The 15,150-nt window shown below is 43.7% G+C and overlaps 1 protein-coding gene and 1 long non-coding RNA gene across 4 annotated transcripts in view; both read right to left on the bottom strand.

Moving 5' to 3' along the window:
• Positions 1–15,150, bottom strand: part of Med (Smad/Smad4 homolog Medea) — a 58,810-nt gene that overhangs the window by 7,524 nt on the left and 36,136 nt on the right. For 2 of the 3 annotated variants that reach the window (XM_050178472.3, XM_050178473.3), the window contains 3 exons: positions 14,485–14,631; positions 8,964–9,026; positions 5,017–5,200 (listed from right to left, as the gene is read on the bottom strand). In XM_050178472.3, coding sequence (XP_050034429.1) covers positions 5,017–5,200; positions 8,964–9,026; positions 14,485–14,631 — 394 coding nt within the window. The remainder of the gene's footprint in view (positions 1–5,016; positions 5,201–8,963; positions 9,027–14,484; positions 14,632–15,150) is intronic. The other variant, XM_050178474.3, reaches the window with a different exon arrangement.
• LOC129385054 (uncharacterized) lies at positions 10,168–13,253 on the bottom strand. Its single transcript, XR_008612601.2, has 2 exons — positions 12,456–13,253; positions 10,168–12,368 (listed from the first exon to the last, which is right to left on the bottom strand). It is a non-coding gene; the product is annotated as an uncharacterized lncRNA (long non-coding RNA).

The raw sequence follows: 15,150 nt of genomic DNA, 5'->3' as shown, positions 1-15,150 counted from the left end.
GTTTTCTATCCGCATACACCGTACCAGGTTATTGCGTACGTATCGGTTAACACGTAGTGTTTCCACTTTTCTTCGCGCAAACACAGCGGTACGTCGTCTCCATCGGGCCGCCCGGCAGAACAACAAGCCTCAGAGATCAGAACATCCAAGTGCCCTGTGCATTTGCGTGTGAAGCCACATCAACATCATTTCGGCGCCGTGCAAACAAGGACTCGGGTCATGCCGAAACTCAGATAAAAAAGACGCCGGGTGCTCAGCATAGAAGAAAAATTAGACATTGTTCGTGCTATCGAACGTGTCACGAAGAAGACTGCGCTGGCATGCGACAGGGACCTACAGTTGACTACGGTGCGTGGCATTTGGAATGCAAAGAAGTCGCTAGGCAGCGCTGCTCCGACCGCGAAGAGATGTCGGCTACGAGGTTTGACTTTTCGCCATCGTTGCCGCTGTTGTTGCCGAAGTGTCGACTAGCAACAGTGATGAGTACAACACAGAAAGCGACAGCATGGGCGATTCAGGCCCGACAGTGGCAGAAGCTGCGCGTTACGTCAGCCTCATGAATGCAATCGTGGCGAAGAGAACAGCACCCCGCAATGAAAAAGGCACCCCGCGACTCCTGCAGTGCAACCGCCCGGAGAACATGCAACGTCAACAAGCAATCCGCCATGCGAGTGTTTGCCGAGAAGAGGGGGCTGGCTGAAAAGCTGGCTCGCAGCTTCAGTAAGTTTGAGGCGGCTGTCGTCGCTGCTAGGCTGCCGTGGCATCAATTGAAAATAACACTTTTGTCGCGCGAAGTGAATAAATACTGCATGGTTTTTTTTTTCCTTTCATCGCACACTCTCAGAGTTCCGTTTTTGACAGGTAAGTGGGCGATCTCATGCTATTTCGGTTAAGCAGTACTACCGTTTAGCACGTACTTTTTCCGAGCTCCGGCCAACTACGGTTTAACGAGGTTTCACTGTATAATGAAATTTCACTTCTGCAGCAAAGGAATGCCGAGACAATAAATGGAAACTTCCATGGCCGCACATGATCAAATGACTGAACTACAAGCAAACACACCTCTCAAACCGCGCGCAGCGCAACAAGAGCGACGGCCAAAGTGGCACCGCATCATGTTCCGTATAAAGTCCAAGTACTTTGTTAAAGGGCCCATCACCAGGCCTCATAGCAAATTTTGGTTATATGCTGAAAGTTGTTACGTGTCCTCTAGAGAGCGTTCTGCCGTAAAAATTTTTCAAATCGGCTAATTAATAGCCGAGACAGAAATACTTCAATGCCGCGAACCCATGATTACAGGAGGTGAGCACCACTGCATAGAGAGACACTCCCTCCACTCGCCCTGTCTAGCCTGCGCAAGCAAAATTCCTCCCCTGCATTCTCTCATACCATACCTCGAGGATCGTGTGATGCATACGCATGGGCCCCACCTTCATTCTTTTTTCCTCCTTGCCCTTTTTTTTTTTTTCGGTGCTGCACATGAGCTGTTGTGATTGTCTGCTTTTGCGCAGCACACAACTTTGCGTGCTGTGGTCAAGGACACATGACTAGCGGTATAATTCAGTGCTACACAAATACTGAGGCAGAACAAGCGGATCAGCTGAGCATGATCACACGCCGGAACACGTCAGAAAACTGCATAGTTTCGGTACCTGTGCACATGACTGCATGACCGTGTGAACAAGCAGACGAAGCGGAAGTACATCTCTCTTGTTTCAGTGCGAAGTAAAACAAAAAACAAGCAAACATTCCGTTTGTGTGTTTTATTATTTCTCTAAACTTAAATACATCAATTCAAGCAACAGATGTTGCCTTGAATAATTCTCAAAGTCCCGTGTCACTACAAGCGATGTCACACTGCTGACCCGACTACATAGGCGTAGGCATGCAACTACGTAACCGTCCGACTTTGAGCGCAGTTCTCGGGAGAGAAAGGGAAGACGGTGTTCAGATTGAAATTTCAGACCTTTCCGCAGTCTGTAGCGACGCAATTCTTAGCAAACGTGATCGTTAGCGCGGATTGTACGCTGTGCGCTTGTCAGCTCAAAATGGCCAGACCTGGTGAGGGGCCCTTTAAGATCCTATTGCAGCCCACGTACTTTGTGCTTTAAGTGCGAGTGAAAGTGCATGAGGGTGAGAAAGAAAGATGGTGGCTTCTCGCACTAGTGCCGTCTCCCCACGTGACCAAAGGGAAAGAGGGGGAGGAGAGCGAGCTCGCAGTAATGTGACCAAGCGCGTGTGAAGGGCTGGGGGGGGGGGGGGGGGGGTAGTTGGCATGGGTCGCGATTACTGGCGCATGCATACGCAGCCGCACGCCTTGCTTTAAGCCTAGAACACATGTACGCTTGCGCGGACGTGTGCCCACGCATGCGCAGACAGTACAGTACGACTCGTACAAGGCAAAAGGCAGTGCGACCTGGGCGAGCAGCTCCTCTCTGTTATCACACGCTTTGGCTGCCTTGCATCAGTGCATCTGGCTAAGCAGCTACGGCGTGGTACATTCAACTCTCAGCAAAGCAGATGTATATCATGCAAGATAGTGCTTAACCTTTCCTTGTTGTGCTGATCTAACAGCTCTAAAAAAATAACAATTACTTTTTATATATATTGAAGCATTTTGAAACACTGTCGATAACAAAGTACGAGGTGGCGTCTTCCAAGGCATCTGTGAATGAGCCCAGTGAGCGCACAGTGTCGTGCGTATTTGTGGATGCAAACCACAATTCCTCGCGAGACACAGCAGGCGCAAGGCACGTAGACGTGAGCTTGTGCGTGTCCGCATGCATGCGTGTGGTCTCGGCTTTAGAGGTAACCTGTCACGTGTGCAAAGAGTGGCCATGGCACCATGTAAGCTGTCTTCCAGTGTGTTTACTATTGAAGGTTGCGTAATCTCGAGTTTTGGTGACCCATTGGAGCGAGAAGCAGACGAAGCATTCGCTCCCTGCTACCAATGCTTTTCATGATGCCGTTGTCCCAGTGCGGGCGACGCTATCAGCCACAGGGGTGGAAAGCGCGCGAAAGCGTGGCTGGCTTAAAAAAATTAAATTATGGGGTTTTATGTGCCAAAACCACTTCCTGACTATGAGGCACGCCGTAGTGGGGGACTCCGGAAATTTCGGCCACCTGGGGCTCTTTAACGTGCACCTGTGTTTGTGCATTTCGCTCCCATCGAAATGTGACAGCCGTGGTGTGGCTGGCTTCACTTAGTTAGTACTGCCTATGTGAAGATATTGTCGACGTGGCATGAAACCGTATCATTAGTCGCCGACTCTCAAATTCATCAAAATGAATCGCTTTCTCATTCAAATTTTTCAATAGCCCGATAGCTCAGTAAATTCTGCGGTCTCTTTCCGTGTAAGAACAATTGATCGGTGATTGTACATATTTGCATAAAAGGTCGAATTTCTATACAAAAAAATTTTGATATAACGAAGCAAATTGCCGCTTTTTACCTACTTCGTAAACAATTCAGACATATATGTGTGACAAGATCTGGACGCTGTTGCGTTTGGTGCTGCAATTACACTGAGCTTGTACGAATGTGATCATTTATCGTATCTACTTGCATAACGATCGCATTTATTTGTCAAAAAAATTGCCGCAAATTCAGGGGTGCGATTATTATGCGGGTTTAAATTTCCCGGGAAAATAAAATTTTTTTTCATCACACATTTGCTGCGGGATGACAACAGGTCAACAAACAGGCGGCTGCCGCTGTGACAGTGCGGGACACCAAAACAAAAATGGCGGCCGGTGGAGCAAGCCGAATGCGACGAACGCGTCTTTTTTTTTTCTTTTCGTGAGTACATTACATGCATTCAAACAGTTTCTTCAGTATCAGTAATGAATAATATCGCTAATATCGGCAAGTCAGTGGCAATAACGTAGCCATGTCTACTTTGAGGGGACAGAAACAGAAATGGGTGTGCTTAGCTGCCAGTGACATAGAAACACATGGCGGGTATGCTGCGGAAACTGCGGCATTTGTCTTCACTACCATCCTAATACGGCACATTTCCGCTAAGGGTGGGCGAATATCTTAGCTGTGTTACAAGCGTCGGCGTGTGAATAGGGTACACTTCTAACGTATCAGTGTAAACATGGCTACTATCGTCGCCGCTTGCGGTTTGTTGCGTGCCCACGAGTGCAGACGAGAAGAACCGAAAGACGCCTCTTTTTTGTTGTTGTTGTTGACCACAACCATTATAGAGCATACAAATAATAAAGCCAAGGCAAGTTTGGCTGTAGCTTTTTTTTTTTTTTTTTCATGGAAGTGTGGAAAGTGATGAAAGGAATGGAATGGGGCATCTGCTTAAGAATGTTTGGTGCGTGCAGACCGCTTGGTATGTCTTCGAAAGTCGTTCGCGTAGCATTTGACAGGATTCGACGTGATCATCATTAGCTAGACTTTGCACACGACATATCGCTGTGACAAGTTCGGGGTGGGATCATTACACGGGAAAGAAAAAAAAATCTAATTCAAACGAGAAAATTCAGGGGTGAGGTCATTATGCAAGTAAATACGGTAATGGCTCGGCACTGTTTATTTAGCACATTTAAAAAAATGCTGGATCGTCCCTGAACAGCTAGAAGCTACAGAATATTCTGGTGCACTGAGCTGCTGCCAGAACAGAACTTTTCAGAAGAGTTTTGAATCTGTAAACTTATCAAGAATCAAAAGATTCTTTCCACAACCTTCAAAATTGCGTGTGTCATCTTTACTTAGACGTGCATCTCCACGAGTGAAGGGCAAATGGCATGTAGCCCTCACTGGATATTTTTTTTTCCACATTGGCATAACTTATCAAGTGACTGTGCAACAATACAGAAATGAGCAAGTAAGAGGAAGAGCTTGTCAAACAAAAAGCCTGACAAAATGAAGGCTTTAAGTTAAAAAAAAGAAGGAACATGTTCTAGATAAAATGTTCTTGTCACAAAACATTCTGCCGCAACAAAACAAAAGCAGCTTCTATGCTAGAGCAAACAGGAGAGACGACGACGACTGCATGAGATTACCTCGCTTTCTCGCTCTTCTCTGTTCTATGAACATTGGAGAGGGCACCAAGGCAGAAGCGGTTTCCACCGGATGGGTCAACGTAGCCGTCAATGATGACACCGGAAAAGGTTGATGGCACCTTGAATGTCTCACCAACTTGCTGGTCAAGCTCAAAATAGGCGATTGAGCACCAGTACTCGGGAGCTGCACACACACAAAGAATGTAATCAAGAGTTTGACAAAAGACCATCTGGTCGGGAGGACACATTGTAAGTATGGGCGTGCGAATACTTGAATATTTAGTTTCCCATCGAATAACGAATGTTCAAATAATTCATTTCGCGAATCGAACATCTAATGTTCAACTTCTCGAATATCCATACCCTTGGTGAATGGCTCTGCCGTGTCGGTGCCTTGACGCATGCACCATTCCTACGGCCCGTCATCTCTATATTAGACAAGGTACAAGGTTCATCCAGGTTTAAGATACCGATCAAAATGATTTAAGGCAACTCGGACATAGGGAACTACAACACTGGCACACAGCGAAAGCACAAGAGCATGGGTGAAGAACGGTCTGATTAGCCACCAGAAGGCACGCTGACCACACCGAATACACGAGGTCACTGTTCACACATGCCGATTTGCACAACTGGGAGCGCTTTGCCCGCATGCAAGCACACACATGAACTTGACACGCGTGCTCGCAGTAGTTGCTGGCTGGTCGACCGCGGCCCTGAACGCCACTTCAACGGCCATCAATCTAACCCATACGCATGATTTCGTGACCGATCACTGATGAACCACACGTAGGAACATATAAGTGACAAGCTTTTCCTAACGATTTGCACCCCGTTATCACATCAGCCGGCGGCGGATTTTCGTCATGGCCACATGATTAACCACACTGTCTAGCTCGTTAGGCCTAATCGGTGCGGCAGCATCGGATGTCGGCAACTTAAGTTGGGCGATTCCACGAGAGATCAACACGGGTAAAAAAATTCATATTTTAGATCGCATTGAATATTTTATATTTCATGCGCATATCACTTCGTAGCCCGAAAGTGAATGTGACTTGTTTGCCAAATGAATATTTTAGGAGGAAAAAAATACCTAATGCTTCAGTGTGGAGGCGCCTATTTCATGCATAAGGCATTCTCGCAAATTCAAAAGAATGTGAAATACAATATATTATAGCTACAAATAATATATTTTTGTCTGTAAAACGTAGACGTAGCGAAGGGTCAGCTAGCGCTGTTTGAGGCTTCCGTGCAAAATGGAAGTGCTTTAGAATAACTGCTTAATTTGTTACAATTTTCAAAAGTTGCTATATTTATATTTTATCAACTGTACCAATCCATGTAACTTTTTAAAATTTGGTGTAGTGTGAGACCTCAACCTATTCAACAATTGTGCTGAATATTGTTGCTCGAACCAATGCCGAGTTATGTGATGCGCATTCCCCGCTTTTGTCTGCTGCGCAGATTAGCCCTATAACAAGCTAACGATAGCCCACAGAAACCACCCGCCCTAAGGATGGAGGCAACCTGAAAACAGGAAAGCAATCCTTCTTAAGCGATAGAACGTTGCCACTGAGCATAGTATGGCCCACTATTAAACTGAAATCCCATTGGTATTTGCTATCCCCTTCAGCTTCAGAGGGAAGAAAAAACGCATACATATCCCATTGATAAAAGATATGAACTGAGCCGTTAACAGTGCAGGCATACCAATTTTGGTGTTGCCTTTAATTAGAGTAGACCATACTATATGCATCTCGATTCATAGCTACATAAATTCCTGATAGCTAGCAAAATTCTTGTTAAGTAATGTGATTAGCCTCCTGAGTATGTGCAGGACCGTGTTCTTTGCACAAAATTTGGAAGTATAATGTTTGCGTTAAATTTTCTAATATTCAATATCCGACCCTCTCTTCTTGATTCGATTCAATATTCGATTAGAAATCTACTATTCGGTAGTCGCACACCCCTAATTGTAAGTACTTGAAAGTTGGACGCCGACCATAAATATAAACAAAAATATATTTCTATTGTGAACAAAGCTCCCATGCAGGAGCTGAAATGGCTTATTATAAATTTTTATGATTGGTGTGCAACTTTCAACTGTACTTGCAAAGAAGAATGCCACGAAGCTATGGTATACACCACCACATTAGTCCAACCAAGAAGGATTGTAACAATCAGTAATACAGTAAAACAAATAAATAAAGACAGATGGCAGTTTACCCCCTTTGAAAAGTGATCCCGCTACCCATAACCAAAGCAGCCAGTCTTCTGATCATACTCAATAAATCATTGCAACATGTACAGTAAAATTTTGCTTAATTCTGAGTGCACTATTTTTTATGCAAAGCAAATGCACCATTGTGTACTTAACCAAGTGAGAGAACTAATCACAACCATTAAGACTTCTTAAAATACGTCAAAAACAAGGAATGCTCTCAAAACTTAGCATTCCCCTACTGAGCAGCTTTTTTATTTATTTTTATTTAACAATGTCCTTACAGGCCTCGTATGAGGCATTGGGTAAGGGGGGCGTTACAGTAATATTAACAGTGTATATAGAACATATAAAAAACATAATAGACATACATTATTAATTGACAGTGAAAAAAAAAATATATGCCTATCTTATACAAGTATTAAAAGCATGGTACAACATAACAAGGTCTGGAGTGTACATATTAGAAAAAAACAAACGATACAGTTTTTTTAATAAACAATGAAAAATAATGTTGCCACTCCAGTACAAATACTAAACAATACTAAAGAATACAAGAATAATAAGCGAAATGAGCTCATAAACAAGAGAGCACATAACTGGAAAAAAGTCTTTCCCTCTTACTCTTCTGCTACAAATGTCTCCACACTGCATTCCTAATGTCCCAAACATTGTACTTCACATTGAGCAACCTGCTTCGCTACTCGGAGTCCTGTGCTGCTTTCTGCTTCTCATCAAACTGGTCACTCCAAAACAAGAACAATGAACCTCGGCATATTTTCATTCGTGTGACACTTCTGTGCGATCCCAGCATGAGATGAGCTGCAGTCCTTCATTCATCACTGCCATGCATTTTCTGCTTCTCTAATGATGCTTCGCCAGATGTGTCTTGGGTAGTGAGCACACATACAATGGCTAGCGTTTAAAATTAGCTGCATGTTCGGCTATGCCCACTAAAATGTTCTGGCCCTCGCTATCCTTACTAGTAAGGTTCCTGAACTACATTAACATTCGAGTATCTACTAATGTACATAAGTGGCATGAGCAGAAAAGGTCTTTAGGTTAGGGCAGAGCTCAGGTCTGTTACCAGCAACTAGTGAGTGCATTGTCAATGGTATTACCACTCCCACTGTCTCCTGATGACTTGCAGCGCTTAGTGGTGAGTGCGCGAACAAGCACTGCAAGAACTAGACAGCAGCTTTTGCACTTTGTTTATCTTAGGAAGAGCAGATGTTATGGCTGTCATGTGCTGCTCAATACCAGGATGTGGACACTCACTGACGATGCCACACTGCACCCTTTCTGTTAACTGTATTGGTCAGTGCTAAACACTTAGGATGTATTCATAACGCATGGAAGCAGCGACATCACAGATTTCACAGTCTTTACTGAATTGAGCATCCATATTGTGTTATTTATGAAAAACAAAAGGTCATAAAAGTTGCCTCGCTAAGTTCTTGTTTGCACTCTAAGGGAATACAATCCTCTCTCAGAGCTGCAATGATGCAGCAAGCAGAGGTCGCCAACATCTGACATCGCAGGTGTGGAATTTCCGAGAAAGTTCGATACCTATCTTCTGTATTTGTCTCTTTCCTGGAATGTACCAACCAGCTGTTCATGCTACAACTGGGACCATTAGCAACTGCAGAAGTGTAATCTACTAATCTATGTTTACTGAACATTTCTCATTAGAGCGAGTCCCCTTTAAAAAAATCTACTTATTTACCAGGTTGGTTTGAAAGGGTTCCTTGCACTGGTATGTCCTGCTGCATCATGGAGTGGTGCTGCCCTGAAAAAGAATGAAAAAAAAAATTGAAACACCATTTAGCAGGGGGTGCAAACAGGGCTTTAAGGTGTACTGACATGATAGTTTTGATTCTTCATTTTTTTTTTTTTTGCATTAAATGAAGGTTTAGGACCTTTAAACCCTAAGTAAATATACTGGCACACCTCCAAGCGCATTAAATATATCTTCTCTACAGCTACTTCAGTATCATTTCGTCTAGGCTTATACAAATATTCGATATTTTCGAATATTCAATTAAATGTTATGCTATGCCATATTCGCTGCTGCTCGAATGTGAAAATCTGAAGTACTGAAAAGAAACGAATATAAAGTTAAGAAGATGTAAAATCAAGTTTCAGTTTCAATGAGTAAGTTTCATTGCTACAACATGGCTCACAGCCAAGACAAGTCGGACAAGAACTTGTTTAATGTTTGAATCGGCTAGAATACGGTTCAACCTCAATATGACGAAATAGCTAAAATCAGCAACTTACTTTATTACATCGAAATTTCGTTGTATTGAAATTCCACCTTTTTTGCAAATAAGTATAGAGTCGCCAATCGATTTTTCTTACAACGAAAGGGGACGCAGAATTTTCCAAGTTATCAGGCAATCAAAAAAGAGCAAATCTGAATGAGAAAATTCATTGTGATGAATTTGGGACTTGGCAATGAATGATGCGGTTTCATGCCACATCGACAATATATTCACATAGGTGGTACGAACTAAGCGAAGCCAGCCACGCTTTAACGTGCATTCTGTCCTCATGGATGATAGCGTCGCCCGCACTGGGATGACGCTATCATGAAAAGCGCCGGCAGCGGGGAGCGAATGCTTCGTCTGCCTCTTACTCTAACGGGTCACTGAAATATGAGATTACGCAACCTTCAATACTAAATGCGTGGGAAGACAGCTTACACGATGCCACGTTCACTATTTGTACACGTGAAAGATGACCTCTAAAGCAGAGCACACGGCTGCATATACTCTCAGCCTCGCTTGCATCTAAGGAGATGAAAGAGAACAGGAACATAGCTTCATTTTTTTATGCTTGAAATGGGCAAGAGCTGGCAGCCTGCCGATGGAGTGCAATGGGGTTGGGTGGGAAGGTGGCGTTAGAGCCAGAATGATTTTCCAATGACCTTCAATCCAAAAAGCGCCCTTTAATTATAATCCGTGTTCGAAGAGGTCACCATCTGCTGCAATGCACATTTGGCATCTCATAGGCACATTTTCTGAGGCGTTCTTGATCACGGTATCAGGGATGGAGTTGCAGACTTGTCTTTTTTCTTTTAGGTTCTCTGAGGTTGTGGTTGGCGTTCAGTATACTTGATCCTTGACGTAGCCCCCGAGAAAGAGATTGAGGGGAGTTAAATCTGCATTTGCACCGTCACGCGATAAGAGCTGCATGCCTAGACACCTCACCAAGCATAATGCCCTGTCGCAGGCCAGTCTCGCTGCAGCCGATCTTGTTCATCCATCGCACGCTTGAGAGCAGCACAATAACAGTGCGCAAGCACCTCGTTACAGGGTATTTTTTCATATTTCGCGGGCTTTCTTTGGGACGCGAAAAAAGGACCACGTGAGATATATCGTGTTGGAAACAATGTATGGAGAGGTTTCTCAACGTGTTCTACAACTTTGAATATAACACTTGGGGTCTGCAGCCAATACTTAAAAAGTTGATTAATGAAACATAACTAACCCGTTAGTTTTAAGGGGAAAATAAAAAAAAGCCTGAGTAACTCTAGGCAGGTGCCAACATTATGCATTCGTTTCAACTCGCATCCAGAGTGCCTCTCATTTTTAAAACCTTGGATCAAGTTATATGGGACAACCTGTATATCTACAGTGGAATCTCAATAAATGGAAATTCTTAAATGGAACTGTCCTTAAACGGAACACCATCCTCGTGGTTGGTTGATTTTGTACAGTCGACTCTCGTTACAACGGACCCTAATAATCTGACAAAAAAGCTTCTGTTTTATCCAAAGTTCGTAATATCCGAAACGCCTCACTTCCAAAACTTTCGAATAACTTTTGAAACAATTTTAATTCAAAGAGTGAGCAACAAATGTGCAAAGTAAAAAACAAACAAAAAAGTCGCAGTTACACCTGAAACACGAAGCATTGATTGCAATAGCAAATTAAGCAAGATAAGCACGGCATCAGTGACGAGCGAATTTACCTTCGTGCTGTGTCTCACTTCAACGCGAACTAAACGTCGAAAGCACAGCACGTACGAAGCTACTGGCACGGGGCACACTTTTTGCACATCACAATCGTTTTAAAGATGAGGCCTGTGCGGGTGCGCACTTTATCCACATCTCAGGTCGATTTCAAGATACGGTGGCCGCGCCGTAAGCAGCAGCCGCCAAACAGAACTCCGTGTGCCTTGCGCGCAAACGAAGACGGTGCATTTCTGCCCCGCCTTCCTTCATCATGCACCCGATACTGAACCCCGATATCAGCTGACCCTTGCAAGACAGTTGTCAACCCATGTTGACACGACAAAAGTATGTTTTACACAGCCGACTTTGAAAAAAATTTCCACTAATTTCGTCTGCTGTAGCCGATGGTCTGTTGTAGCTTGGTTCAATAAAAGCAAACTTTGTTGCATTAATAATGTAGGTTGAACAAACAAAGCTGAAATACGGTCCGTTATATCGAAAAGTCTCCTGTATGCGGGTCCATTGTAATGAGTGTAGACTGTATTCATGTGATTTTATTTAGCTTCGTCTCTCGGTAAATGGAACTCCTGATAAACGGAACCAATTTTCCTGGTTCCTTAAGGTTCCGTTTAAAGAGTGTACACTGTATATACATATATACATCATATACTCACGCGTTACGTTCCCGTGTATAATACAGACCCGTGAAAATATTATTCAATGATTCATTGTCCGGAAGTTCCCTCCACCCCCTTCAACAGAGATACTGAGGGCGAAGTTGGCGCTGTTTTAAGGTGCTTGATTGCGGATGAAAAAAATTCGCAGGAGCAGTCAGAGATGCTGTGCAAGACTATGTCACAATTTAGCACATAAAGAACAAATCTGGACACACAAAAATCCCATAAAACCGCAAACACAGTCTTTAAGAACTTAACAGCAGGATTTGTGCCGTGGTTTGGTGGTTGATTCGACGCGCAGTTGTGCCGGCAGAGCAGGATGCTGTCCACATTCTCAAGCAGTGGGCCGCAAGGCGTCTAAAATTTCCACAAAAAAACTGCCCGAATTATTGAACAGCGACTACACCCTATCTCCAAAAGATAGTGCCTTACCATGCACGTTTACGAATGCTGTCTCTGAAACTGCAGATCACTGAGCAAGTGTGGCTGATTCCAACTTGAAATGCAAAGAGAAGGATAATTGCACTGGTGTGCCCTGTGAACTATATGCCTATTAGATGGCACCACAGCGTTTAGCACTCACCCTTCGTTGGCGATGTAGAACGCCTTGAAGTCTAATTTGTTACTGTACCAATAATTTGCTTATCCACTGAAGTACAGCATGTGATGACAGTATGCTAAAATGTTGATCGCACAGCAGTTTATCTTGGTTCTGTGAAGATAAGATGCATGCGCTGTGGGCCTAACATATCATGCAAAGCTAAAAGGCTGAACTGCTGCTGTCGTTATGATAGCTAGCAACTCACTAGACCTTGACTTTAGTTTGTTTGAATAGCGACCTATGGAAGTGAAAATTTTTTTTTTTAAATAGCAGTTGTGCAATTATAGGAGTTCTAAATTGAGGGAGCTTTTCCCTATTCAAATAGATGCGACTGTGCTGGGATTAACAGATTACCAGTAGTCAAAATGAAAGATTTCAAATTACAGAGATTTAAATGTTGTAGTAGTAATAATTAAAGCTAAAACTCTGACCACATTAAATAATTGCACATCAAGAGAGCTCTTTCATAGTGCTGACAATGGATTGACATTGTTGCTTCAAAGAAAAAAAAAAGACACCATAATAAAAGTGGAAAATGAAGAAAAGAAAAGAAACAAAAGCAAAACAAGTTCTGTAATTTCATGAGTGGCAATCCTCCCAAACTGCCATGACCTAACCCTTCCTTTCAATGTAGAGAGGGAGAGGGGGAGGAGGGGGGCATGTTGGTGTTGCCATGAAGCAGGTGCCTGTCAATAAATGTATCACTAGGTGTGTGTGTGTGTGTGTGTGTGTGTGTGTGTGTGTGTGTGTGTGTGTGTGTGTGTGTGTGTGTGTGTGTGTGTGTGTGTGTGTGTGTGTGTGTGTGTGTGTGTGTGTGTGTGTGTGTGTGTGCGTGCGTGCGAGCGAGCGCGCGCATGTGTGTACTTTTCAGCCATGGGGATTGTGAGCAGCTTTTTGCAAACATTGGACAAAGAAGAAAGTCCACCGTTGACAAAGAAAGTTAAAGTCATAAAGAGAGGTCCACCACAATCATGTTGAGGTTCCATGAAAAATTTTTTGAAATAGTTTTTCTACGAAGAGCCATAGGAACACCTAACACCACTTCACATCTAAGAAAATTAAAACAACTTGTTCACATTTATTTCTGGCCATGATTGTATATTGTTACCAAGAAAATAGTGTAATCATGATTGATTAAAATTAATTATAGAGTAATTAATCAATTGATTCGTAACTGACTTGCTGAGCTATTCATAATTGAAAACATCCTCCAGCATATCAAATACGTTAGTATGGGCTTTGCGTTGGGTTTCCAGGACATGAGTTTTTAGGTGTATCAGCATATCAAAAAATGACATATTGAGCTTTTTGGGCTTAAATATTGCATCCATAGGTTCTAGAACTATCTGGTGTCTTGCACGCTTCTTAAGCTTATCTTTTGATAAACTAAACAGCATGCCCTCACGTTCATCTAAGGATAGAGCCGACTCTGCAAGAAAAACAGGAACCTCAGCCACAATTAATACAACATCTATGGCAGCTGTCAGGTTTCCATCAAGGGGAAAAGATTGAGCACAATGAGCCCTTTCAGGTATAAACAACACATGATGAGAACCCAACACACACCGCATCAAAAGAGATTGACGGTTCCCTCCTCCCCCTTACCCTGTAGGGAAAAAAGAAATTCTAGTCTGACAAGATTTTGCCTGTCCATATGACGAGCAGATCAATTAGCCAATGCAGCAGAGAAAGTATACTTACAATACAAATTAAAACAAAGCTAAGCTCCCATGCAATAGAAGAACAGCCACTGACAGCTGCCAATTTTCTCTCAGGTGGCAAATACCAGAAGAATGACGTGCCAATGCAGATACAAACAAATCACAAAGTGAACCCGACACCTGCCCCTTCGAGACCAAGTGACAAAAAAAAAATTAAGAGAGAACTAATCAGGCAAGGTCACAACAATTGTCTCTCTGGGGTATATTAAGTTAAACGACCAACGAAACTTGGAACAACGATGAGAAGAGCAGCCCTGCGAGGGAGACAGGAATACAGGAACGCAACGTACAGAAAGCCGGATGTTGTTGCTGCTGTTGCTGTTGTTGTTGTTGCTGCTGCTGTTGCTGCTGCTGCCGTAACGAGTTGTCTGTGCCAGCGGGGGGAACCATCGTCTGCGTGTACGACAGGGTGCTGTTCCCCGTCCACGTTCCCCCACCTGGTGAAGCGAACAAACGTAGGCAAACAGGGCGGCGTCTTCTCAGACACTCGCAGCCATTCAGGCGCACACAGAAGCACAGGGAGGGGGGTGAGCAACCAGACTCAAAGCAGTGTCAGCACACACCTGCCTGCCCTTTCGCACCTCCGTCTGGCGGGAGAAACCCAGACATGCTAACCACCCTCTCCCTTTAGTCTGGGGCGGCAGCTCGCTAGACAGAGCAGCGTGACACATCGAGAGTGTGTGCAGTTCAAGACGTGCACGGGCATTGTTGTCTGGTTGTCGGCCATGAGCGATGCGTCAAAATGGGGGACAGACAAAACGTGCTGCCGCCTATCCCTTGCCACGTATGGCTTAGTGGGCGCAGGCGAGATTAATTCCCTGTACTTTTTGTATAATTATTGTTTTTCTCAGTGAGCACACCTATGCCTTCCCCTCCAATACTCTATTAGAAGCTATAAATTTCAATAAAATAATTTATTATTATATCTAAAAAAATAATTTAAAGCGATACAGTCA

The sequence above is a fragment of the Dermacentor andersoni genome, chromosome 5 (assembly GCF_023375885.2).
Source record: "Dermacentor andersoni chromosome 5, qqDerAnde1_hic_scaffold, whole genome shotgun sequence".
NCBI classification, from domain to species: Eukaryota; Metazoa; Arthropoda; class Arachnida; order Ixodida; family Ixodidae; genus Dermacentor; species Dermacentor andersoni.
The sequence above is the reverse complement of the archived record's forward strand: the minus strand, read 5'-3'. Positions and strand labels throughout refer to the sequence as shown.